The sequence below is a fragment of the Centrocercus urophasianus genome, unplaced genomic scaffold, assembly GCF_019232065.1.
Source record: "Centrocercus urophasianus isolate 14NV4802_14NV808 unplaced genomic scaffold, USGS_Curo_1.0 seq_26, whole genome shotgun sequence".
Lineage (NCBI taxonomy): Eukaryota > Metazoa > Chordata > Aves > Galliformes > Phasianidae > Centrocercus > Centrocercus urophasianus.
In genome coordinates this window covers 4,610,218-4,634,785 of record NW_024884822.1, presented here as the reverse complement: position 1 = coordinate 4,634,785, position 24,568 = coordinate 4,610,218, and the positions used below count along the sequence as shown (strand labels likewise).

The 24,568-nt window shown below is 40.2% G+C and overlaps 3 protein-coding genes across 7 annotated transcripts; 2 read left to right on the top strand and 1 right to left on the bottom strand.

Annotated features, from left to right (window-relative positions):
- The first annotated feature begins 244 nt into the window (after nucleotides 1-244).
- On the top strand, nucleotides 245-5,565 carry CCNG1 (cyclin G1). 3 transcript variants are annotated; one of them, XR_006170218.1, is made up of 8 exons: nucleotides 245-348; nucleotides 589-852; nucleotides 1,689-1,942; nucleotides 2,791-2,869; nucleotides 2,955-3,053; nucleotides 3,273-3,467; nucleotides 3,547-3,761; nucleotides 4,126-5,565. XR_006170218.1 is itself a non-coding variant. In XM_042826431.1 (7 exons), exons 2-6 carry the CDS (start codon nucleotides 589-591, stop codon nucleotides 3,462-3,464), a joined length of 888 nt encoding a protein of 295 aa, XP_042682365.1. In that variant the 5' UTR covers nucleotides 245-348; the 3' UTR covers nucleotides 3,465-3,467; nucleotides 3,547-5,565. The 3 variants fall into 3 exon arrangements, 2 of the variants coding, with proteins under 2 accessions (XP_042682365.1, XP_042682364.1); XM_042826431.1 differs by having other exon boundaries at nucleotides 3,547-5,565; XM_042826430.1 differs by lacking the exon at nucleotides 3,547-3,761 and having other exon boundaries at nucleotides 246-348.
- A 638-nt stretch (nucleotides 5,566-6,203) lies between these two features.
- Nucleotides 6,204-10,874, bottom strand: NUDCD2 (NudC domain containing 2). 2 transcript variants are annotated; one of them, XM_042826434.1, is made up of 4 exons: nucleotides 10,644-10,874; nucleotides 10,207-10,255; nucleotides 9,015-9,166; nucleotides 6,204-8,113 (listed from the first exon to the last, which is right to left on the bottom strand). In XM_042826434.1, the coding sequence occupies exons 1-4, from the start codon at nucleotides 10,830-10,832 to the stop codon at nucleotides 8,030-8,032; spliced, it is 474 nt and encodes a 157-aa protein (XP_042682368.1). In that variant the 5' UTR covers nucleotides 10,833-10,874; the 3' UTR covers nucleotides 6,204-8,029. The 2 variants fall into 2 exon arrangements, with proteins under 2 accessions (XP_042682368.1, XP_042682367.1); XM_042826433.1 differs by having other exon boundaries at nucleotides 10,653-10,860.
- A 188-nt stretch (nucleotides 10,875-11,062) lies between these two features.
- HMMR (hyaluronan mediated motility receptor) lies at nucleotides 11,063-24,343 on the top strand. 2 transcript variants are annotated; one of them, XM_042826283.1, is made up of 18 exons: nucleotides 11,063-11,121; nucleotides 11,457-11,555; nucleotides 12,193-12,269; nucleotides 13,085-13,165; nucleotides 13,891-14,079; nucleotides 14,380-14,466; nucleotides 15,344-15,444; nucleotides 16,019-16,093; nucleotides 17,039-17,214; nucleotides 17,874-18,022; nucleotides 18,308-18,522; nucleotides 19,118-19,234; nucleotides 19,796-19,954; nucleotides 21,527-21,679; nucleotides 21,784-21,883; nucleotides 22,150-22,326; nucleotides 22,579-22,741; nucleotides 23,458-24,343. In XM_042826283.1, exons 1-18 carry the CDS (start codon nucleotides 11,076-11,078, stop codon nucleotides 23,475-23,477), a joined length of 2,184 nt encoding a protein of 727 aa, XP_042682217.1. In that variant the 5' UTR covers nucleotides 11,063-11,075; the 3' UTR covers nucleotides 23,478-24,343. The 2 variants fall into 2 exon arrangements, with proteins under 2 accessions (XP_042682217.1, XP_042682216.1); XM_042826282.1 differs by having other exon boundaries at nucleotides 17,036-17,214.
- Nucleotides 24,344-24,568: the final 225 nt, after the last annotated feature.

Sequence of the window (24,568 nt, the reverse complement as noted above, 5' to 3'; positions counted from 1 at the left end):
AAAATTTCAGGAGACGACGTAGCTGAAGCGCGCCTTACGTCCAACGCCGACCGTGTGGCGGCGCCTCCACCAGAGGGAGCCGCAGCGCCGGGCTCGTGCCGCTCGTGCAGAAGGCGGGGCGCTGCGATTGGCCCGCCTGCACGTCAGTCATCCGCAGCCCCGCGGGGCGGGCCGGGCGGGCGGAGCGGAGCCCGCGGCGGCGTAGGCGAGCGGTGCGGGGTGCATGGCAGCGTGCGGGCGGAGCTCGGCGCCCGGCCGCCCGAGAGCTGTGTAGGGTAAACTCGCGGCGTCGCGCGCACCGCCTCGGGACCCTCCTCCGGCCGAAGGGAGCAGTGAGGCGGCGACGAGGTAAGGGCGCGGGGTCGGAGCAAACAGCCGGCGGCTCGGGCTTCTCCGCGCCGCGCCCGAATCGCCGGCGGTGCGGAGCGGGACGGCAGGGCACCGCGCTTACTGCTGCCGCCCGGTGCGGCGCCGAGGCGGGCGGGGACGGGCCCGGGCATGTCCTGTGCGGGCGGCGCGTGCGCGGCTGCCGGGTTCGCTGCAGCTCGTTGTTGTTCGCCGTTGCAGCTCGTTCGTTTGTCGCTGCAGATGATCGAGACGCTCGTGAGCGGCGATGCCCGCGCGCTGCTCTACCGGCTGACGGCTCTGCTGGAGCAGGAGCTGCGCTGCCAGCCGAAGGGCTCCGGCCTGAGGCTGATCGAGTCCGCCCACGACAACGGCCTCCGAATGACCGCGAGGCTGCGAGACTTCGAAGTGAAGGATCTGCTCAGCTTAACTCAGTTCTTCGGCTTCCACACGGAGACCTTCTCGCTGGCTGTCAACTTCTTAGATAGGTTCTTGTCCAAAATGAAGGTACGGCTGTTTAAAGTATAAGCTCGATAGCTTCTCGCTGCGACCTCACTCCCGTTATTTAGAAGGGCTTGCTTTGCTTTTAGATGGTTAAAGGTTAAGCTCCGTCCCCGGATTCCAGTTGCACGAGAGCTTAAAAAATGGCTTTCCCTGGTTGGATTTCAGCAGTGCTAAGAAAGCTGCTTTCTCTGAAGAAGAGAAGGAAGAGGGCATCTGTTCCAACTGGAGGTGCCCATTGGAAATGCAGGCTTATTATTGCTTTAGATCAAGACAGGCTGTTTGGCCTGTTGCACATACAAAAGAAGGTGCTGAATTAGCCCTCAGTTTACTGCTGTTTAGTAGTGTCTCTTAGGTATATCAAGAGTTGGGATACTGTTCAGCATTTATTAATCAGATAAAATTAATAGTTAAATAACATTCCATTCTTCTGCATGTATTTGGCATGCTGACCTGGGTTATTCCTCTAACGAGACAGAATTACTGCTATTCCTCTTAGTCCAAGACAAATGCTAGCTTTTCTTGTATGTTAGTATGTCCCTAAAAAATGAGAAGGCTGGGTGGAGTATAAGACTTCTGAATCCAAAACCTGCCCTTACAAATTCTCTGTGGTTCCCTTTTATATATATATACATATATATATCCCAAGAATTTAGTATTTTTTGTTTATATATAAGACAATATGTACAACACTCTAGGTCCTATACAACCATGTGTAGAAACTAGTTCTACATAATTTTTTTTACTCCTAAAATAACAAATAATTCGGTACTTGCATATTGAGATGGTTTATCAAATGCTTCCCTCTTTAAAAGTAACTAAAAACATTGACTTTTCTTTAGGTACAGCCTAAACACTTGGGCTGTGTTGGACTGAGCTGCTTCTACCTAGCTGTGAAGGCAACAGAAGAAGAGAGAAATGTTCCCTTAGCCACCGACTTAATCCGAATAAGCCAGTATAGGTTCACTGTTTCTGATATGATGAGAATGGAGAAAATCGTATTGGAGAAGCTTTCTTGGAAAGTCAAAGCAACAACAGCCTTCCAGTTTCTACAGCTTTATCATTCACTCATTCATGAGAATTTAAGCTGTGAAAGGTAAAATATCTCAAGCTTATTGTGTTATGGTATGGCTGCAGGTAATCAGGGAGCCTATGCCAGAAAACAGCCAGGGATTATTAGTCAAGTAATTGGCCTTTTGATGTTTAAAAAAAAAAAAAAAAAGAATAAAACTTTTCTCCTTAATAATAAATGTGAATACTGAGGTGTAATGTTATCTTAAAATGTTTTTTTGTGTGAGAAGTCATCTAGGGAGTATTGTTCTCTAAGTCCCAAAACAAATTTCTCAACAATAATAGTGTAACAAGTTTGTGTCAGTAAAGCCTTTCTGCAAAGATTTCAAAATAGATTTCAGAAAAAGTTCCTTTTGATAGTTAACATTAAAACTCCATTTTTCTGAATGGATGCAGTTCTCCCTGTAAAACACAAGATTTATTTTGGGCATGAAGACTGCCAAAATTTAATGCTTGTTTGACTGAAACACTTCTTCTGGTACAAATGAGGCCCTTGTTTAAATAAAGAAATTCTCACAGCTGCTCTGTTTCCATGGAATCGCAGAGTATCCCAAGTCATAAGAGACCCCCAAGGAGCATCAGGTTCAAATCCTTGCCTCACGCAGGGCCACCCAAAATTCAGACCATATTTCTGAGAGTGTTGTGCAAATGCTCCTTGAACTCCAGCAGCCTGGGGCAGTGAGCACTGCCTTGGAAGCCCAATCCATGCCCACCACCCTCTTGTGAGAAACCTTTTCCTAACACCCAAGCTGACCATTCCATGGTGTAGCTCCATGCCATTCTTTCAAGTCCTGTCACTGTCACCAGAGAGAAGAGTGGTCTTGATAAAGATTGTGTTTTTGTGCAACAATGACTCATCTGTTTTTATTACAGGAAAAGATACCTTAATTTTGAGAGACTTGAGACCCAGCTTAAGGCATGTCACTGCAGAATCATGTTTTCTAAAGCTAAGGTAAACTTGAAAGCTAATAGTCAGTGAGGCTAGAGAAATTTTAAAGTTGTAGATCAAAAATGTCATGTTATCTTTCTCTCTCCAGCCTTCTGTTTTAGCACTGTCTATTATGGCACTAGAGATAGAAGAACAAAAACTACTGGAGTTGACAGAGGCATTGGAATTTCTGCAGTTGCATTCCAAGGTATGGATAAAGTTTTCCAGGGTGCAGGAATAAAAATGCATGCGGGGGTTTTCTCACTGGGGGAAGGGGAGTTCTATTGACGTACTGGTTTCTTTTTTTCTTTTTTATATTCCATCTGGCTTGGGATGTTTGGCTTTCTATTTTAAATAGCTAAAAATGCACATGTAATTTAAGGATGTAGTGAGTTAGTGACATATGGGATTCTGTCTTGCTATTTAGATAAACAACAGAGATTTGACCTTCTGGAAGGAATTGGTGTTGAAGTGCCTTACAGAATATTCCTCAAGCAAGTGTTCCAAACCAAATGTCCAGAAATTAAAATGGATCGTGTCTGGACGTACAGCACGGCAGCTTAAGCATAGCTATTATAGAATAACACACCTTCCTACAATTCCAGAAACCAGCTCATAATAGGTAACTACTTGTAAAAGCAGTTCTCACAATGTAGAAGTCATTAGCTGCTAACTATTTCAAAGTTTCTTATTCCATATAGGTAACCTGTTGGAGATGTTAACGTAAATGTGGTAGGCCTGTCACAGAGGCTGGTCTGTTCTCATGTTCATGCTTGAGCCTGTGGTGTACCTAAGGAAGTGGCTACCTAATATGTGAACACTGGAACTGGAACTGATGCTTTGATGTGCTCTGGGAGCAGAAATATATTCTACAGACATTACGACCTCATTCAAACTTAAATATGGAGTAGAACTGGTAAAAAAGCAGGGGAAATACTTAGCTTGCTCCTTTTGCAGAAAGAATCTAAAAGGAAACAGCTGCCTGTTACAATCTCTCTTGCTCTGGTTCACTGACGCCACTTACAGACAGCTTCATACACTTTGAGTTAGTTAGCTGTTCATTTAGTAAAGTGAAACTCGCTTGGTTATGCATATTGCAGTTGATTAACTGTAGAGTTGCACACTACTTCCTTATCTAGACTTTAACTCTAAAGGCTACAAACCTTTAAAAGTTGTCTCTTCTGTGTTAATGTCTGTCTTATGCTTTATTTTATTCTCGTAGAAATCCCTTTACTTAGTTGATTGTTCATTGTGGGTTTTTTTGTTTGTTTGTTTTACAGGAGTACAATAAAAGGAGAAAACCAGCCTGAAACTTGTTCATAGACAGATGAAGGTTCAAGAAACATCTTAATAATGAAGAACTTGACTTTTGCAAGAATATATAGTGGTTCAGACTAGAATTCCTTGCAGCAAATGTTGTTTTCCATGACTATGATACCTAACGTTAGCTTTTGGTCTTACTAGACGATTTACTATTTAAGCAGTAAAATATCACAATACTGATGCAAAGAATTTAATACCTTATAGTTTGTAGAGCAGCTTGTGTAATCTAACCTTGTTTTACAGCAAGTGCAGGTGCAAAATTATATATTAAATTGAAAAAACTTGGTTCACTTTCCAAAGACTACTTGACACTAGGTAAACGTATGCAGTAGCACAGTGCTTCAGTTTCTCAGGCAAACTAAAGACCACCTTACTCAGCACTGATAGAATGACAAATGCTCATCAGTCCAGCTGACAGGCTGTTTGGATAGCAGCACGCACCTGTGTTCCTACAGGGTAGGGTGCTCACCTTTACCATGGACACAAACTGAAAATAAGGTTTTGTGGTGCCTGTTGTGTAGTCATTAAGAGTGCATCAGTAACATCGGTATTATATAAGAAGTGTGGTTTGCTGAGATTATGGGCAAGTGTGTGGTAACTTCATAATACCTAGTGCTGGCTGGGGAGAAAGCACCACAGCACCTGCTCCAAATTGGGCATCAGTTTGCCAGGATTCCACTGTACAAGAAGTAAATGCTGATACTGAACAAGAGGGACAAGTACAGTCAGAAATGTTCAGCCTTCACTGTGCTGCTACCTACAGGCTACTCAAGATTAGGAAAACGTGAAGACTTGGAACCATAGTCTGTTTGACAGCTTACCAAGTAAAATTGCTGATTTTCCCTGAAGACTAAGTCAGTACTTGAGGTGTATCATGCTGCTGGTACTAACGTGAAAGTGAACATGAAGAATATGTTATTGTATGTAAGATGGATGAGGATTTGGGGGAATGTTGCTTATGACTCCTTGAGTTCTGTTAAAAACTGGTTGTTGTATGAATGGAGTCAGTGGAGAAGAAAGGAATCTGCATGTCTGGAATACTCTGTGGACTTACCAGCTAGCCTGCCAAATCCATCTCCTTTATGGCAATAATGGATGAGGAGATAATTCTTCACTTCTCTCAAACTAGTTAAACTTCTCACAGAAAACTACATACCAAAGCTCCATACTGGACAAATCAAGCTTTCTCGTAAACTCATGGGAATGGTTATGCTGCATAGTATTGAATTGCATTTTCCATCCACCAGTGCAATATATGCATTGTGCTGAAAGGAACACAAGTGATGTAGACAGATGGGCAGTCAGCCTACTGGGAGATTGCAAGATGCAGCATGCAATTGTGCTGGTATTGTCATGTCTCAAGATATGTACCTTTCAATTAAACATTGAAATGCAAATAATTGAGTAACTTTTTTTTTTCCCCAGTGTATTACAAGTCATTTTAGTAGGAAGCCCACAAAGCTGCTTACAGCTGAATGCTGCCTGGTCAACTTCAGTGCAAGACATAAGAGACTAAGGATGTAGTTTAAGGGGTTGAAGCTGCAATGGGAAAGGCTAGAAAAACAAAAAGAAAGCTCAATGAAATTATTTCAGCTTGGCTCGGTTTGTTTTGGTGTCTCAAGCGATTTTGTGCACCCAGACTGCCAAAAGACTACACTGTATAAATTTCACTTCAAATACATGCCACTCCGCTTCCAACAGTACATAGCATCTATTTCTGTGCATTGTAGTAGATACACAGATGATACTTGAAGATAAGGAGGAACCCACATTCCTAATTCCAAGGTTTCAGTGCTTGGATTGAGCTGAGCATTACAGGGTGAATAGATTAAAGTTTAGCCATCTACTGTGCCTAACACATCCATAAATAGCAGTTTGTCCTTTGAACTATCTGACCTTATCTTGCATTAGAGGTATGAAAGAATGCCTGTAGGGTGGCCTCTACCCATTTATATAAGAGCAATTTGAATGACTGCTCAGTATTATTTCTCATAAAGTAGGTCACTGTGTAACTATCATACATCCAACTCTATCATCTGTCACATCTTTTACGGTTTATTTAGGAAGCAAGGGATGGAATCCCAGCAAGATGGAACACAAGCCACCATCTGGTGAGGTATTAACTGCAAATTGAGTGGACTCCAGGAAATAAATCACAGCAGACAATAGAAGCAGCAAACCAAACAGTTTAAACTTGTCCTCCTAGAACAATTGCAAGCTATAATGGCTGAACACATGCTTTATAAAGCACAAAACACCAGTTCATGAAGAAGAAAATATGAGAAAACTTGGTTTTGAAAGAATATACAGTAAAACTATCTGTTCATGCAGAGAAGCATCACATGCTAGTCTGAATTTCTGTAAGCAAAGGACATAGAATCATTCCTGTATAAACAACTGCATCTGCTGTAAAGTAAAATATTCTTGCACTGAATAGTATGTCAGCACTTTGAAGCAGCATTAACAGTTACTTACTATCTCTGTTCTCAGTTCTACCTTTTGCAGCAGTCTCACTCATTCCTTAGCTACACTATCTACCTTCTAAACCAGGACTGTGGTAAAGATACATCTGATAACAAACTGTACTTTGGCTTGCACAGGAAGGCAAATTTTCTAAAACCCAAGCATGGTATTTGGACCTACTATATATTTGTGTAAGGATTACATGGGCAGAAGAAGAACACTTGATTATTTTACGAGAACTAATTGCTTGCTTGCTGCTACAAGAAAGCCCTCTTCCAGGTATCATTTCATTTTTGCCATATGCCAACTAAAATACTGATGCTATGGTAAAAGTCATGTTCAATAATACGATGGACAGCAGCTGGCAAATTACCACCAGTGAGCTGTCTGCTTAGGACCTAGCTGTAGGCAGTATTTTCAGTGTTCAGAACACAGTAGAATTCAGTGATCACATTTCATCTTCCTGTTAGTCAGTTTGCCACAATATTTGTCCTGCATAACACAGTTGGAGGGCTTTCCACCTGTATCACTAAGAACAGGTAGAAAATAAGAAATTGGCACATGTGAAGTCTTATATCATTCAATAGCTAAGTTTAAGATGTGACCATTAAACTACCTACCAAAATGTACAGCTGCATGTTCTTAGATTTGTAAAAACAAAACAAAACATTGCGCTGTGTATCAGAAAAGATGAAATATATCATTTTCTATTTAGGGACTTACTACTCCTTTCAGAAGTTGCTATATTCTCTTACTTGAAAATTTCATGTATTTTGATATTACACTCACACAATTCTTTATATCCAGACTATCTGACTTCTCAGTTTTCTCCTATCACTGGTTACAGGCATTCCTCACTAGTATTATATTTGGCAGTGCAGCGGATTGTAAAACCTCATTTTAGGCAAAATCCAGTAGTTTTCTTTATTTAAAACACTCTTAAAATAACACTCAGATTCTTACAGGGCTGCTATGCAGCAGAATTTCAATAAGCCTTCCTGATATTCTTCCATGTTGCATGTTAAATAAAAGCATTAAGTATCTTGCTTATAGGGTCCATTTTCAACAGTGAACAAGATATTCTTGCATAGACAAGTGGCACATTTATCTCACTAGTTCACTGTGGTGTAAGACATGTTCTGCTTCCATTTGTTATTTTCTGCGTACACTCTTCTGCATTTAATTCCTTTACCATTAGCAACTTACTAGAAAGTTAACGTTACAAGGTAGCTACTAACACTTCCTCTTCACTCTACTAGAAGAGACCTCCTTTCTCTTCACTGAAGTGATTACTTGCCAACAATCTGCTGGATAGATCACTGAAGTCTTCACCAGTTACACATTCCAGTCCTCCAGTGTAATTTGTGATTGCTCCCAAGGAACACAGTTGCAAACAGTTCATTTTTCAAGGCTAGAGAAGTCTGGTCCTCCTTTGCTGTAATTTCCAGAAATTTCTGCCCCGCTGAAGTCAAATCCAGGGTTCTGACAGAGACAAAAATTTAGTATAAAGATTATTCTTAACAGAACTGATATAAAGAAAAAAATAAAATAATGTTTCTTTTCATATTCTACCACTCTGACAAGGACATACAGGTACAACCTGTTAACTGGATTACTAACACTGAAATTCTTTTGCCAGGCGAATGCATTAACCAACATTAAATTGCCACAGTTGAGTTGCCCACTGCTGAAATTCCTTTGTAATGCCATTCTTCATCAGGCAAGCACTTAGATTTCCTAAGTGAAGAAATATTAAGAAAACTCTAAGAAAATTCTCTGGCTTTTCACATGCCTCGAAATTACAATTTTAGAGGAAAAAAAAAAAAGTACCCCCATGCTAGATAAAAACTCAGATATAAATTGTCATCTTTGTTGTAGTGCTGATTCATCTATTAAGTTTCTGAAAGAGCAGAGCTGAATAGGAAGAGCTGGGTACTAGAGGTGTGTCAGAATAACTTAAGCAAGTTTAGTCAAAGGGCAGAGCAATTTTGAGTTAACTAGTTTCAGTCACCCGATGTTATATACAAACTATTCAACAGAGTAAGATGTTAGAAGTTTATTATACATAGAGCTATGTCATAGTTGAAGATAATAACAGAAATATATGTATGCTATCATTAGTGAAAAGTTGTTACAATTACGGATCAAAACCTTAAAACACCACCCTGCAACTCGCTTGATTTTTCACAAATTCTTCACACAGGCTACAGACAGAAGAGCCTCCTGAAAGCACACAGACATACTGAGTCACACACATCTCTGTCCTGAAGTACCATCTGTTTCCACGGCACTACGCTACAGAACAATTTTACTCAGCTTTCGTGACCATAACCCATATCTGCAAACACCAAACACAAGCAGTAAGTGGGGGCCTTTGACTTGCCTCTCTTTGGAATCGCTCCAGCGTAAGTTTCCTTTGCATTTGGTCTTGTACCCAAGGATCAGCAGCGTATTCATTTTCTAACAGAGATGTCCAGCAATTTCCAGCATCTCGATTAGTCTTCATCAGAACAATTCGTATCAGTTTTCGGTCTTCTATTGAATGAAGAAAAAAGAAAACAACCATTAGTGCCCTGTGTGCCAGGCTTTTTGTTGCTGTGCTGAATTCACCACCAACATGCCAAAGCACAGGAATTTTTCTGAGATAGTTTAAGTTCTTAATGTCAAAGGCACTTACTAATAAATAAAAACATGAACAGGAAGCAAAGATAACCTGTACAGCCACACCTCAGTTTCTGACCTACAAAACCTAACAGTCATTTTGTGGAACCATTATGGTGCACCTCTATTCCAAATAAAACCTTTGGGAGAGGTCTGTGATGGAGAAAAGATTTAGGGTCAGACACAGGAAGAGATATAGGTCAGCCAGGGGAATAACCAAACATTTAAAGCCAAGCTCTACAGAAGGTTATTACTTGTAAAAGCCACCATTGCTATGATGAGGAGTCACTGTCAGTCATTTTGCACTTAGGATTTCTGATGGAAATCCATCAGAAAATAACATGAATAGGTACAGTCATTATGTATGGCTTTCAAAAATCAAAGCATTGCGAACACTTTGCAATATTTATCAAATAATTAGAGAGGCTTTTTGCTCTTTATCTTTAAGCACCATCACCTGATTTTCTAATTGCTTTTTGATGCTTTTGGACTGTAGGTGTTGTCACCTATCCCAGAAATATAATGCACAAATTAGAAGGGAAAAAATAAGAAAAATAAAAGTTGCAGAAGCACACAGCTGTACTGCTCTAACTTTGGAGTGTACGTGCAATCAAACTTTTTGCAATCTATTTCCTGAGAAGTGAATGTTCGTTCCCAGGAAAGTGTTCCTAAGCCATGGGATACTGCGTTCCCACACCTGGCACTGTTGCATTACTATTAACTTCAGACTTTTGCATTGCCTTAGTTTCTTAGCATGGCAATACGACTGTCCCTTCATACAACTACAGACTGAAATAGAATAAAAAGAAACAAGGAAGAAAATGTATGGGAGGGGGCGGTGCTGGTAAACTCTTCTGCAGCACGTTTTGCGTTCTACCACCCCCCCAGATGTCACCTCAGATAAAAGTCATTACCTAAAGTCCACGTTCCTTCATCAGCTATCGTAGAGTCAAAAAGTTTACCCTGCAAAGACATTGACAGCATTACAGAACAGGAAAAGCAGCTCAGCCACAAGCTTACCTGTAATCGTACCGCCCTACACACTGCTAGCCTGACTGTGTTCCACCTCAAAGGAGAAGGGCACCAATTCTCTGCCCATGTGGGCTTGAACATTACTAGAGACATACTCGTTTATTGCACGTTATTTATTTATTTATTTTAACGAACATTCGACACATAGAACCGCCCATCGGCGTGCCGGTGTCTCACCGCACAGCTCAGGGCGCTCTGGAGTCGTGCCGCCCGTAGCGAATCTCCCCACAAAACCTCAGGGCAGCGCTAAGGCTACGCCGGCCCGCGGTGCACCGTAAGGCCGCAACCACACGAACCGCCCCTCCCGGCCCGCCGCTACCTGCAGCACCTCCCGGCCGCACACGGACAGCGCCACGCGCCGGCTCTGCAGGCTGCAGCTCACATCCTTCGCCCGCGTGCCCGGCGGCACCTGCACCTCGATGAACACCTCCTCCAGGGTCTGGTACCAGCGGCCCCACGGCGTCCCGCAGGGCACCACCCCGCTCCGCTCCTCGAACGGAGCCGACATGTGACACAACAGACGCCGACCACCCGTTCCGCCCCGACCCGGAAGTGAGGCACGCGCGTGCGCACAGCCCTACCACCCTTCTCTTTCCGATCCCTTATTCTCCAACGCGCATGCTCCAGAAAAGGAGCGCTGATTGGCTGAGCCGGCCCGGAGCTGGAGGAGCCGATTGGCCGCCCGCAGTGCGTGGCGGCGGACGTTGATGCCTTTGAATGTGGGGAGCGGCGCGCAGTTCTGTCAGCAGCCATGGCGTCCCGTAGGGCTCCCCTGCGGCGCTTCAGCGACGAGCCGGGTACGTGCGGGGTCCCGCCGTGACGCTGCGCGTTCTGTGGGGTGGCGGTGGGGAGCTTTGTGGCTGGGCAGGAGTTCAGAGCCCCTTGGCGCTGCGTTGTGTCGCCGCGTGCATCTGCGAGCGGGTTTGGGTCCTGCGCTGCGCTACAGGTGAAGCTCCTGGCTTCAGCTTCAGTGCTGTAGAAGAGCAGCGCTTCCCTCCGCCGGATTTTTATTTTTTAAACTTATTTATTTTAAAGCACGTGTAGCTGTTGTATTTTATTAACTTCAGTTCCAACGAGTTGAAACCTGTCGCTTTCCGTACTGCTTTTCTCCTGTTCTGCGTATCATCCATAGCGTGCAGCTTGCTCCGAGGCTCCTGTGACACCAAGTCTTCAGCTGCCCCGAGGAGCTCTTCATCCTCTGAAGCAGATCAGCGCGTTAGGAAACACAACAGTGAGTAGCCCTACAAGCTGTGCTGCAGTACTTCTGAACGCTGCACTTGTGAACGTCTGTGTGCTGCTACTGCTTTGTTCTTTTCTTTCAAGCTTTGCTGGTTCCTTTCTGCAGCTCATTGCGTTCCTTCCAGATGTAAGAACATGGCTGTTCCAATTTTTTTTCTATGAGCCGTTTTATATGTGATCTCTACTGATTGGTGCAGTCTGTGCTTTAAGATACATGATTCAAGGACTTCACTAAATTTGCCTCTAGTGATATTTTCATGTGTTTTTTTGTGTGGGTTTTTTTTTTTTTTTTTTTTTTTTTAAATAAATAAAAAGTCCTTTGGTTGATGCCTGGTAGTGTGAATCTGGATGGAGGGTATAAGCTTGGCAGAAGCTAATTTCTCAAAAAGGGCTTTTATCTAGAAGTCAGTCTCTGGACTTTGTTGTGTGCCTAGCTGACTAACACTGACTGCTTGAGTGCGTTAAGAAAGCAGCTGGCTTTAGGTTGTGAGGTGGGTAGTCTAATAATCAGATAGCTTTTTGTCGCTGGTATAACAAATTAACTGTTTTTGTCTACCTTGGTGAAATTTTGTTAACTGTATGCATTCACACCCTTTTTCTTCACTGTTCTTTTCTGTATCCTCCTGCAGGTGAAACAAGTTTGAATGATGAGAAGAATACAACTGCCTCTGGAGCTGGAAGGAGACTTGCATCTCTTGGATCACTAGTAAGATTTTTCTGTGGCATCTGCAGCACTGAGGTTAAAACCTCAGTTTGTTCATTTAAACCATGCACATCTCTTTTATACAATCACTATTTACTTATCTATGTAAAATATGGAGCACATTATTGTGCCTGAATTCCATAGTAACAAAGGAGAGAAAGATAGATAAGTGGATTTTTGGGATCACATGATGATTATTTGAGCTTACAGAGTGGCTTGTTGGCTTTGCAGAGTGCCTACACGATATTTTCATTAATGTGGATTGGGTTTTTTTTGTTTGTTTTGCGATTGTGTTTATTTTATTTGCTTTCTTGCTCAGCATAGAACTATAACAAAGCTGCTTCTCTTAAAATCTTGTTTCTGTTTCTTTCATGTGGTGGCTAGACCAGAGCATGCACTTGATGGAGGAAGAAATAAAGGGGGTTTATAAAGAGGGGTTCTCAGTTCAATCTGTAAGGCTGGAGATTTGAAGATAGATAGGTTAATGAGTTGAATAATAACTTACTAATTGAGTTTATTAGTACTTAGGATATAGGAAGAAGTTTTGTGAGCCCAGCTGCATTCAAGAGGTTGGTGTGGTGTTATGTAGCTGAAGAGATGTGTATGTCTCATGCCTTCTTAGTCTGCTTCCCATTGCAATGGCTGGGAGCTGTCCATTCAAGAAGGCACAGCAGTACAGCTGGTCCTCATCTGTCCTATCTGGAGGAGAGTTTTTTTCTTTTGTTACTGTTTTTTTAATAGTGTTGTCTATACTTATGTTTAACTGTTGCTGAACTAATATGTTGCTAGACATCAGTTAACATGTTTGTTTTCAACAGCCAGTTAGTGGGAATCTGAAGCCTAGAAAAGATCTTATCCTTATGAGGGAGAAAAAGAAACAGAAGACACTGGAGAAAGAGGTATGAATAATCACTGAATTGCATTCACTTAATGTTGGCTGCTTTCCAGACTTAAAAAGAGAAGCTGGCATGATTTGCTTCTTTTACATAACATAGTGCACAAGTGCTCTACACAGAGCAGAGATTATCAGATGTTATGGTTTGTAGAACACATTGGGCTTGTTAATGGAATGGAATTGTATTAATTCCTGCTAATCCCGAGCAGCTGTGCAGCTAAACCATGTTCTTAACAGAAAATAAAGGAATCTAGTCCTATGTTTTCTACTGCTAAAAAGGGTTTGCTATTTAACAACTCTTTTTAAAAGTCTTGCTGTTTTTTTCCCCTCAAAAACTGCTATAATTTTCAAGTTTAAGACGCAGCTAGCTTTTCCTTTCAGTGCAGGTCTATGTACTCATATCTACTCTATTCGTCTCAGATGTCACATCTCCTTGGCTTGAAAACAGACACGTATTCTCTCACAAGTCAAAGACAAGACTAACTCAAATTACAGTAGGCTAGTAGCACACAGTAAGACAGTTGAGAGTTAGAACTACAGTTGTGTGGCATGTAAAAAAAATAATTCTGCATAATATCCTGTCTGAATGACAAAATTGAAGATCTCTGTTCTGAATGTAAGCCAATACAGTTCAGATAATCAGCCTTTTCAGGAAAACAGCAGTCATAACTTAAGGATTTTAAGAAGAATAATATCATAAAATAGAAAAGACCACTTGTTATGTTCTAGATTCGTGCATTAGTGAGAGAACGTGGAGAGCAGGATAAAAAACTTCAGGCCCTGGATGAAGACTTTGTTAAGATGGAAGCTAAGCTGAGTGCTGCAGTTCAGGAGAAAACATCTCTTCTGGCAAATGTTGCTTGCCTGAAAAAACAGCTTCTGGAATTAACAAGAACCAATGAACTACTAAAATCTAAGGTATTCATACAGATGCTTATTTGCTCTGACTTGGTTGTTACTAACTTCCCTGGTCAAGAGTAATCTTCCCCATTGCCATGTTTTCTGCACCCCTTCATTGCCTCATGTTCAGAGAGTGTCTTGTTTGGGACAGTGTGTGTCAGTGTAAGGACAGAGATGGGTGTGCTACCATCACTTACTGGGACACGTAGAGATCAGTGTTGTGGGTGGGAGGAAAATACTGTGTTAAAAGTTTAAAAGACTGAGTGTTTCATATGAAGGTGTTATGCATACTGTTTTTTTTTATCAATCTCTAATAAGCTATCTGAAGATAGCGTGCAGAAGAAAATGAGCAGTCTATGTATGGAGTTAATGAAGCTCAGAAACAAGAGGGATGCTAAGGAGAAGGTAAGCTGTTTTATACTGCACAGGATTGATCTGTTCAGGAACTACCAGTGAAGAGCTTGCAGCAGTTCTGCTTTTTTTTTTGTTTTTTTTTTTTTTTTTTTTTTTTCCTGTCCTCAACTCAAAATTTTCTGCTTTCCATTCAGTGGAATTAGGAAGGACAATCGATAACGAATGTTCCTTATTTTGCTGTTGATATGTGAAGTTCCTCAGTTCCTCTGAGTGAGGAACTCTAGAAGTACTTGTTTAAGTATCAGTTTGGTCAGGTAACTGATGTATTTAAAAAGCAGTAGCCTTAAATGAGCTCTTAGCCATGGTATGGGAACTGCTGAGTCACGGCCTGAGCCACTGATGGAGCACCTGGGGAAAGGACCTGGTCAGCCCTGGGAGCACAGGTGAAGGCAACTCAGCTGCGTGATCAGAGGGGCTGCAGACTGGCTGCACCTCTCTTAGACCTCATTTAAGGGCTGACTGCCACTGGGGAATGTTCTCTGGTTGGGGATCCCTTCTTTGTGGAGTTTTCACTGCTACCTAGAATTTTCTGATACAGGTGAGCAATCTTCCTTTACTTTATAGCACCTTTCTGTCATGCTGGTCCTTCTGTCATCACATCTCTGTTGCAATGCCTTTCCTATTGTATTGATCTGTCCAATTGCTGCAGCTGTGCGTGGGTTTTCTGGGTTGTGCATGTCTGTAGTTATAGTGAACAGCTAATGTATCTGCAGATGGGTTATTTGAATATAGGAGTCACATTTAGCATAGCAGCTAGTACTGTAGTTAAGTCCTGTTTATGGTTTAATTAAGAATTAATATGGCTCTAAGAAAACGGACTTTGTTCATACTAAATTTGGTTCTGGTGGTAACATTCATCTTTTTCCAGACTGCACTTGCAAAGCAGGAGAACATGGAAATGAAGCTGCAGGAAGTTCAAAGGAATTTGGAGCATTCAAAAGGAAAAGTAGCACAGTTACAAGAAAAGCTGTAAGTAGGAAGGAAAGGAATGGAAGTAGCAATGTAACTATTGTACTGAAGCATGTAGCTTAAAGAAAAAATTAAGGCCATCCTTCTGTTGAGAGGAAACAGAGATTATCAGTGGCCTGAAATTAGTTTTATGGAAAGATGTTTGGATGATGGCCACTGGAAAATTTTCCTTATATGAAAAGCAAATTTTTTTTTCCTTTTGTTCTCCTCTACTGTCTGATTGCTTGAATGTGAGCAGATGCTTTGTATTTATCTTTGTGTTTTTTAACTGTAATCTAATAATGAAGGTAATGTAATTGATGAAAGGAGGCAATGATAGTTTGTCTAGCTAATGCAGCCTATCTTATATACTCAGTTGTGGTAAAATGTATTACAGCATCTTTAGTGCAAATGGAAGCATCAGCCACACTTGATTATGGGAAGAATGTGTCAGTATTAAGTAGTGATCCAGTGACTGATTTTTAGTTGTTTGCCTGTAAACAAATAACCTACAAGTAACTCTGAAGTGTTTAAATAGTGATAGGGAAAGTGTTCTGATTTATTTTTTTTATTATAATTTATTTTTATTTTTTAGATCTGCTACAGAGAGAGAGAAAGTGGATGATAAGTCTGACACTGAAAAACTCCTGGAATATATCACAGAGCTTGGGTAAGAATTGTTCTTGAACTGGATTGCTACGTTAAAAGGCAGCAAAATAAAGCTTTGTTTTTCTTGGTGAAGCAGAAGTTTGGGAACAATTCTGCTTAACAGTAATGAGAGCGGGGGGGGGGGGGGGGGGTGGTTATCCTTCCATGTAAATGGGAGGGAGTTAAAAGATGTGCCCACGTTTAGGAAGTTTTTGTATACAAAGCTCAGCTTTTATTTTTATTTCCTCTGAGTTACTAAAAATTATGTATTGGAGGCATCACTTAAAAAAAGAAAGTGAACTTGGCAGTTTTCTGGTTTTTGTTTTATAGCTGTGATGAATCATCCATGTTGCTGGTGCTTGAGGAGAATATCAGTTTGACTGTAAACACTACCAGTTTAGTGCTGTGTAACAGGTGGAAACACTACCCAGCTCCTCAGTTATGTGTACCTAGTCCAGAAAACTGAAAACACAAAAGCATTCCAATTTAGTTCACTTAAATCTGAACATTCCTTCTCCCTCAGTGTCCCACTTCTGCCTATTTGCTCAGTTAGAGGCTCCTTGTGAGCTTGCCTTAAGTTCTGGTTTATTGAAGTCTGGTTTATTTGTGTGTATGCTTTTCTGTCAAAACTCATCTGCCTGTATAAAAAAAAAAAAAAGTAATGACAGTAATCATCTATAAATGAAGTATAGTAACTAGTTCTGTTTTTAATTGAACTGAAGTGCATATTTTAAATTATGTGATTGTAAGCTTCTCTTAGAGTACAGATTTTTATATCAATTGCATTTAATTTTAAATGCACCTGTTTCTAAATCAACCTGTTTTAATGCTGCAAAATAAGCCTAAGTAACAAAAGGAAGCTTTCCTGCTGAAAAGGAACAGCATTCAATATTCCAAGCATCTCTCATTTGTGCTGAATTAAAATCTTAAAAATGAAGTTATGGTAACAAATGTTATTCTACAGTAGTGTTGCAGAAACTGTAGAGAAATATAAACTAGATGTTGCTCAAATGGAGGAGACACTGATCAAGAAAGAGCAAGACGTGAAGATTCTGAGGGATACACTCAGAATGAAAGAGGAAGAATCAAATACACTGCTCAGAGCACTTAATGAACGGTGTGAGTTTCTAGAACAAGAAAAAGGTAATTGCTAGTTTTGGAATGCTGTTAACATAGTTGGGACCACATAGACATCCTGTAAAAAAGTTTGTCTAAAATGCCAGTGCAGACTTTAAGTGAAGTCATGTCTCAGCTTCAGCTGTGACCAGACCAGCCTGTATGGAAACAAGTCTGAGTCTTTATTTCCATGGAGACATACTGAAGTGAATAGTATAATGATGAAAACTGTTTCAATGCTGGTCTTCAATCAAAAAGTTGAATGTTTATTCCTTTTGCTTAATAATTAGTACTATACAGCTTTATTTCACTGTTAGTAGTTTACACACAAGTTCACAGCAGTACTGAGAATATGTCCCGGGGCTCTTTTTCACTGCTGCTCTCCCAACTCCACCCCACTCCTCAGAACTCTGAGTGAATCATTTAGCAGGCTTTCCCCAGCTGTACCATTTTATTTGATAAAAGCTAATTGATTGAGATCAAGTTTGCTGTTGTTCAAGCTTAATTAGAAGTGGGATTCTTTCAGCTGGTTTTGATGAATTTCCAGATGGGTAAATTATGAGGTGGGTTTTTTTCTTGCTTGACTAACTTTAAAGCCAGAATAATAGAACTATCAAGAAAAGATGTTGTGCTTCTTTGAAGACAGAGAAGGTATTACCTGTTGCACTGATGCTAACTCTATGCAGAGAGAGAATCGTCTGAGAGCAGAGGAAAAGTCCTGAGTATGAATGCTGAAATAGAGGAACTGAAGAAAAAAGTTCTCATAGAAGAGCAAGAACACCAAAAACTACTTGAGAAACAAGAGGAATTAATCTCTCAACTTCAGCAAGAAAAGGTAAACACAGACTCTAGTCTGAAATACTTTACTCCAAATAACTGAGACTAAATGTTCTGATTTTTTTTTTTGGTTGCACATGAAGTTTTTATATTTCTAAAGATTAAATCTTTAGAATGTAGAAGTGGGTGCTGGTTAGCAGAAGCTGTGTGCTCTTCTTGGAATAACAGCTATTGTACAGTAGTTCTAGTTTGCCCATTTGCCCTTCTGTGCTTTAAAGATTGCAAAGTAGCCTTTCATTCTTAAGAAACTACCAGTAGTTTTAAACCCTGTGATACTCTGCAGGAATCGTCTGCATCTGTGCACCAGAAGTTACTCAATCTTCAGGATGAGGTAATGAGTGAGAGATGTCTCTTGGAAGAGGAGTTGAAGAGTGCAATGAATGAGCTGGACAAACTACATGCTAAGGAGAAGAAAGCTGAGAAGCTGGTGAAGCTGTTGGAAAAAGAAACCAAATCTAAAGCCCTTGAACTTGCACAGATGGAAGTGAAGTTAAAAGGGTTTGTGAAATGAACTGAGTTTAAAGCTATAGAAAGAGAAAAGTGGAATCAGCAATGTACACAAAGCTTTTGAGCCTCATTCAGGCTTTAAAGAGACCTGAACGCATATAAACTTTTCTTGCTGTTGTTGAATAATTATGGCAGATAGGTTTTCTATCCATATGAGTGATTTATTATAAATTATCTTAAAACTGTTTAACATGCTTGAAGTGCCAACACTGTAGTAATGTGAAGTTACTGTTAAATGTTAGCTACATCTGAGTTGTATTAGATATTTATACCCTAGACAGGGCAATTGCTAGGAAAGATTTTTTTTCGAGCAAGTTGTTGTTTGTGTTGATGTATTGAAAGCTTACTAGCAGGCAGTAAATCTATTCCATGAATATTTTGGAAGTTAAAGAGTGGGGGGTAGTGTTTAGTTAAAGCTGCTAAGTCTGAAGATTGTGCTTTAATTCATGAGAAGTTGTGACAGGATACTGGTATGTCAGGATTAATATATTGCTGCTCCTGCAGGCTTTCTGTAATTGATAATAGCATTTGGTAATGTGTTCAGACATGCTTATGTCCAGCATGAAATGCTGAATGCTTGTTTCAGGAAGAATGCTGAGTTGGAGCAAATCAAGGAAACGCACAGCAATACAGTTCTGCAAATCCAAGAAGAGCTTAACAACACGCTGCGTAAACTGGGAGAGAATGTTGCTGAGTTTGAAAGGTATTTCAGTTCCATTAAAGAGTAGGGCAGTGATTTATTTATTTATTTTTAATTAGAATTACAATTATATACGCTGCTCATTTATGAGCAGTGTTTTTTTTGTGGTGGAGTGTTTGGTATTAAGCTATTTATTTTGAGTACCAGTCAGTTATAATGACATGCTCAACAATCGGGAAGCTGTGGATGTTTCTACCAAAGTCTAATCAAGCACTCAAGTGCTCTCCGTTTTCATTGATAGTCTTCACCAGTTGCAGCTATCTCTGTGCTCTGAAATAACTTGCAGAAAGCCTTCCTGATTCAGTGCAAGTTTTGAGACTTAACAAGGTTTTTTTTATCCTACAGCTCTTGCAAACCTTCTCAAAATATTGAAGTAGTACATTGATAAGGATGCAAGGCATCCCACAAGTGTTGATGAATCTTTCAGATGTAGTCAGTCTTTCAGTGTTTGTTTTCACCAAAGCACGAGTGATCCATAGTATTCCTGCTTAAGGCTTTATGGGTTTATACTTAATCTATATTTTGTCTAAAGTGGCAATACTTATCTTTGCACTGTCATGGCAGCTACAAGACAACAATAGCTGAAGAAATATGCAGTCTTAAACTGGAGAACACTTCTCTGCAGGAGCAAGTTGCTGACCTGAAAAAAATATGTGAAGATAATCTACAGCTGCTCCAGGAAGCAGATTACACTAAAAACAAGGCAAAAGAAGAATGTGCAAGGTATTGGGCTGACAAACTTTTCCTCTACCTAAGAATACTAGCCAAGGCTTGCTTGCCTTCTGCGCTAGAAATTATCAGTTTTATCCAATAAAATGAGTACTCAGTGTAGCCTTAAATTTTTTCATTTTCTCAATTCATAGGTTTGAAAATACTGATAGACAAAGTGAATTAGTATTTTATTAATTAGTAAACTAATTGATTCAGTTAATTACTAAGTAGCTTTCCTTCACGTGGACCCATAGGTGAAAGTTGAACTGGTTCTGTTGGAATGTTGCTCTTAGAAATATCAGTTACATTGACTGTTCCACAAATGAACAAACTCTATGGAGCAGATGAGCAAATACTGAATTTGTATGTGATGATCTACTACTGCTTTCTGAATTGTCTGTCATCTCAAATTCTGCTTACAAGCAGATGCTGCTTAACAGATTACTACCCTGCAGTGAAAGAAACCAAAGACCTTCCTTTGCTTAGTGTGCAGCTGTAAGTAGCAAAACCTGCTGTTGTCTTAGGCCAGTTATTGTGGACGTGCTTCTCTCACCAGCTAACTGCAACTTAGTGATTCAATATTGTCCTTACAGCTCACTGTGACAGACCAGGTATAAGTCTGCTGTTGTGGGCAACTAACTGATGATTGGAGGATATCAGAGAGTTGGGTGTCAAAAGGTTCCAGTATACAAATGCCAGTATTAGGCAGCCCTGGTAACTGCTTGTACGTTAGGGAAGAACATATTGTGTGTGTGCTAGCCTCCCTTCCCCTTTTCTCTTAATGCTCCTAGCTAGCTCTTAAAGCTGAGGTTGGGTTTAAGCCCACAATTACACTTCAGTCTTTCCAGCCATTCCATGAATCAACTTTCCTGACTTAAAAAAGCATTTCTGTAATGCTTTTGCTGTCTTGTTTACCCTTAGCCGCAATATTAAGGTTAACCAGAGCACAATCATAATCATACTTGCTCCAACTTATTTCAGAACACTTTTGCTACTTAAGGTGTTGTCCTTTTTTTTCCCAGCTGCTTGATATTTCCTCCAGTTTCTATTTGAGTTGTGGGACTTTTTTGGCTTGTTGTCTTAATTATTAAAAAAAGCTGAGGAATTATTTTTTGAGTTGGTCATAGTAGACTGGCAGGCAAAGGATTCTTAGTCTCTACTTAGATGGTGCAATAAACAGCTGAAGTAAGAGAAGGAAAGCAGTGTATTAGAGAACTTGGAAATCCTTGGGAGTCATCCACACTACTTGAATAAACTTGTGTGTGCAAGTCTAACTAGCCAGGTATCTTTCACTAAGAGTTGCTAATACTTAACAGTAATAAATACAAAAAACATAATGTTGCCTTGCTTTCAAAAGACAGCTTCCTTGTAGAAGTTAAACTGTAGGTCTTGAGTTTGAGTGTTTTCTGTACTATATTTCTATCTTAGAGTAATGTTAGTACAAATCTTAATTTCATTTACTTCAGAAACAGCTTCTGAATGTGGTGAATATTGTTTTTACATTTAGCTTTATTTTATCTAATTTTAAGTTACTCTGAAGATGTTTAATTGGGCTTCACTAAGGGTGGGTTATGTTTTCATTAGGATGATTTTAGAAGCCCAGACAAAGCTTGTGCTAAAAGAAGCAGAAGCAGAGAGAACAAAAGAGTCTTGCCTCATACAAGTGACAAAACTACAGGAAAAACTGGAAGAGTTAACTGAAGATCTGAGAAAAAAATCTGAAGTGGAAAAATCAAGGTGACTTCTGTGAAGCTGAACTTGGGTATTGCAGCACACTACAGTAGGAAGGTGTGCTGAGAGCTAATAGTAAAAATGATGCAACTTTACTTTTTGTTTCTTAGGAAAACCATACATGAAGACATGACCTCTAGCTTAAAAGAAGAGATAAAGACCTGGCGTAATCTATATGAAGAACTGCATAACAAAACTAAGCCCTTCCAGGTGTGTAAGGAAGTCAATTCTCACTGGTATCTTGTTAATATTTATGTGGTTGAATCAAGTTCTGCTCTTGACAAATAAATAGGCTATTTCTTCATTTGAAGGCATTTATTCTGCAGCGTTTTTGTAAGTTAACATCCCTTGAGACAGTTGTTTCCCTTTCCAAACCATTGTCTGTACTTGCAGATCTCCATTTGGGAGGAAGTGTGTAGTGGGGGAAACAAAAAACACTCAAATTTAATTTCTATTAAATGTACTATGTATTTCAGCAACAACTAGATGCATTTGAAGCAGAGAAAAATGCTCTTCTAAATGAGCAAGGTGCAGCTCAAGAAGAACTGAATAAACTAAGTGAAGCGTATGCTAAACTACTTGGCCACCAAAACCAGAAACAAAAAATCAAGCATGTTATGAAGTTGAAGGAATATAATACCCACCTGCAGCAGGTTTGTCAAATAAGTTAAAAATGGAGAATTTAACTGTTTGCTCGATTGTTTCCTTATGCTAAATCCTCCAAATTCTTGCAGGCTAATTCTGCAGACTCTGTTTTCTGTAGTTGTTGATTTCCCTGAATGAGCTAGTTTAATAGGCCATCAGTCTCCAGAACAGCAAGGGGATCTGTTAGTGTTAGATACACAACATACAGAGGTATCTTTCCTATTTTTCTTGATCTAACTCCTGAGTATTTTTTTCTTCAGGACATCTCAAAACTGCGTGCACTTCTTGCAAAAGAGAAACAAACAAACAGAGATCTGCAGGAGCAGCTATATACAATTCAGGGCATTAGGCGTTTTGATCCTTCTAAAGCTTTCCAGCATGATAGCAAGGAAAATATTCCTCCAAAAACTCCTTTTAAAGAAGGTAAGCGTGGATATTCATAAACTTGGTCCTTGTGTATCTTAAATGTATCCAAAAAAGATATGATAGTCTTGCTCAATGTACCCTACTGGGAAATGAAGGAGGTGGCACATGCTGTATTTCACAGCAGGTACTGGAGGCTACAGCTGTGTGGGATCTTCTCAGTGGATTTTTTTGCCACTGCACTTCCTAGCCTTGGTTGTTTTAACCTGAGATCTATTTGAAGTCAGACAGGAAAGCTTGCTTGATGTTGAGAAGTGGGTTCTGGAGGGTCAAGTGGTTTGTGTGATATTGCAAGATGCAAACCTAATTATCCTGCTGTTTGTCACCTATTAACACTCTTCTCACAGCTTACCTGCTGTGTCAAGCACTACCTCTTACAAGAGCAGCAAGAGTAAGAAGGGCTCAACTAGATGTCTGAGCCCATCTTTTTGAGCTGCTACCTTACAGAGCCTTATCCTGCTGTAGCTGTACAGGTAAAAGTAAAAGGCCTATAGGAAAAAAATGGCAAGAGTGCAAAAAGGGAAGCAGACTAGGAGAGAGAAGCAGCAATTAATTTCAACTAGGTCTTCACTTCAGAATGTTTCAGTGTCTGAAATCGTGGTCTTGCCTGTTAGGTGGTATCTAGTGCCTCCCTCTCCCCCACCAGACAAATATTTGCTCAGTTTGGAGGGAGCAATTGTGCAGAACAAAAACTCAGTGATGTTTTTCTTTTGCAGGCAATAGAAACAAAGTTTAGTCTCTTCTCATTGTTGAGAAAAGTATTACCAATGTACACAAGTACTGCAGAAGATTTCAACAGACTGTTCAAGATGAACTTGGCTGCCATCTGTAATAGACATTGCTACGAATGCTTGGGATGTGATTTTAAAAAAAAAAAAAAAAAAAGCAATCCATTTTCAGAAAACTGCTTGGTCGTACTCTTACTTGAAGACATAACTGGTATGTTCCAGATTCCTGGTACTACCACTATAACTGTCACTGTTTGACTTGCTTTGTTTTCTGAAGGTACTCAGTTTGAACTCAAGCCGACCTGTTGAAGAGAAGGTGAATAATCATGAGGCAAAAGGGATGACAAACAAAACATGCATTTGTGAATGTTATTTTGCAACTATTGAGTTTCTGCAGTTTGTTAAACTAATTTTGCTGGTTATGGTTGCTTTGATGCCAAGGGCAGAAATGATTTCTAAAAACCCTTTTTCCTTTGTGGCTTATGTAATATAGAACAAATGTAAAAACTATATTGTGTAGTTGGCATGGATATTTTTAATGGGATCCATATTTAAGGTGTAGTAACTTCATTCCTGGGGCTGGATAATGCAACTCTTCTCAGAAAAAGATTTCCAGGTAAAACTCAAAACAGCTGCTTTGTCCATCTAAATGTTTGTATCATGTGGCTCAGATAAGTGTCTTAAGGGGAGTTTGTTTTACAGATGCTGTACTCGCAAGACTTAAACTGTCATGGTCATTTTAGTTGTCTATCTTAGCTGATCTTATGTGAAAGAGAATACTAACAGAACTTGGTTTGAGTGAGAGGATGCCCACTACACACTGTGTAGAACTGTTTTTGGCAAGGTGGAAGTAATCTGTTGAAATGCATCAGAAATCAAGGATATTTTAGAATAAATATTTCCAATGATGTTTTGTCTTTGTCCTTTGTCAAGAGATGAAAACCAAAATCAAATGATGTTGTAAATGACCTAGTGTTCCAAACTTAAATCTTCACAACAGAACTCACTGTCAGTCTTGCCTGAAGGACACTGCAGTTTTCTAACCTTACTGAAAAAACTATTCAGTTGAACTGCATGTTGTATGCGACTTGCAAATCCC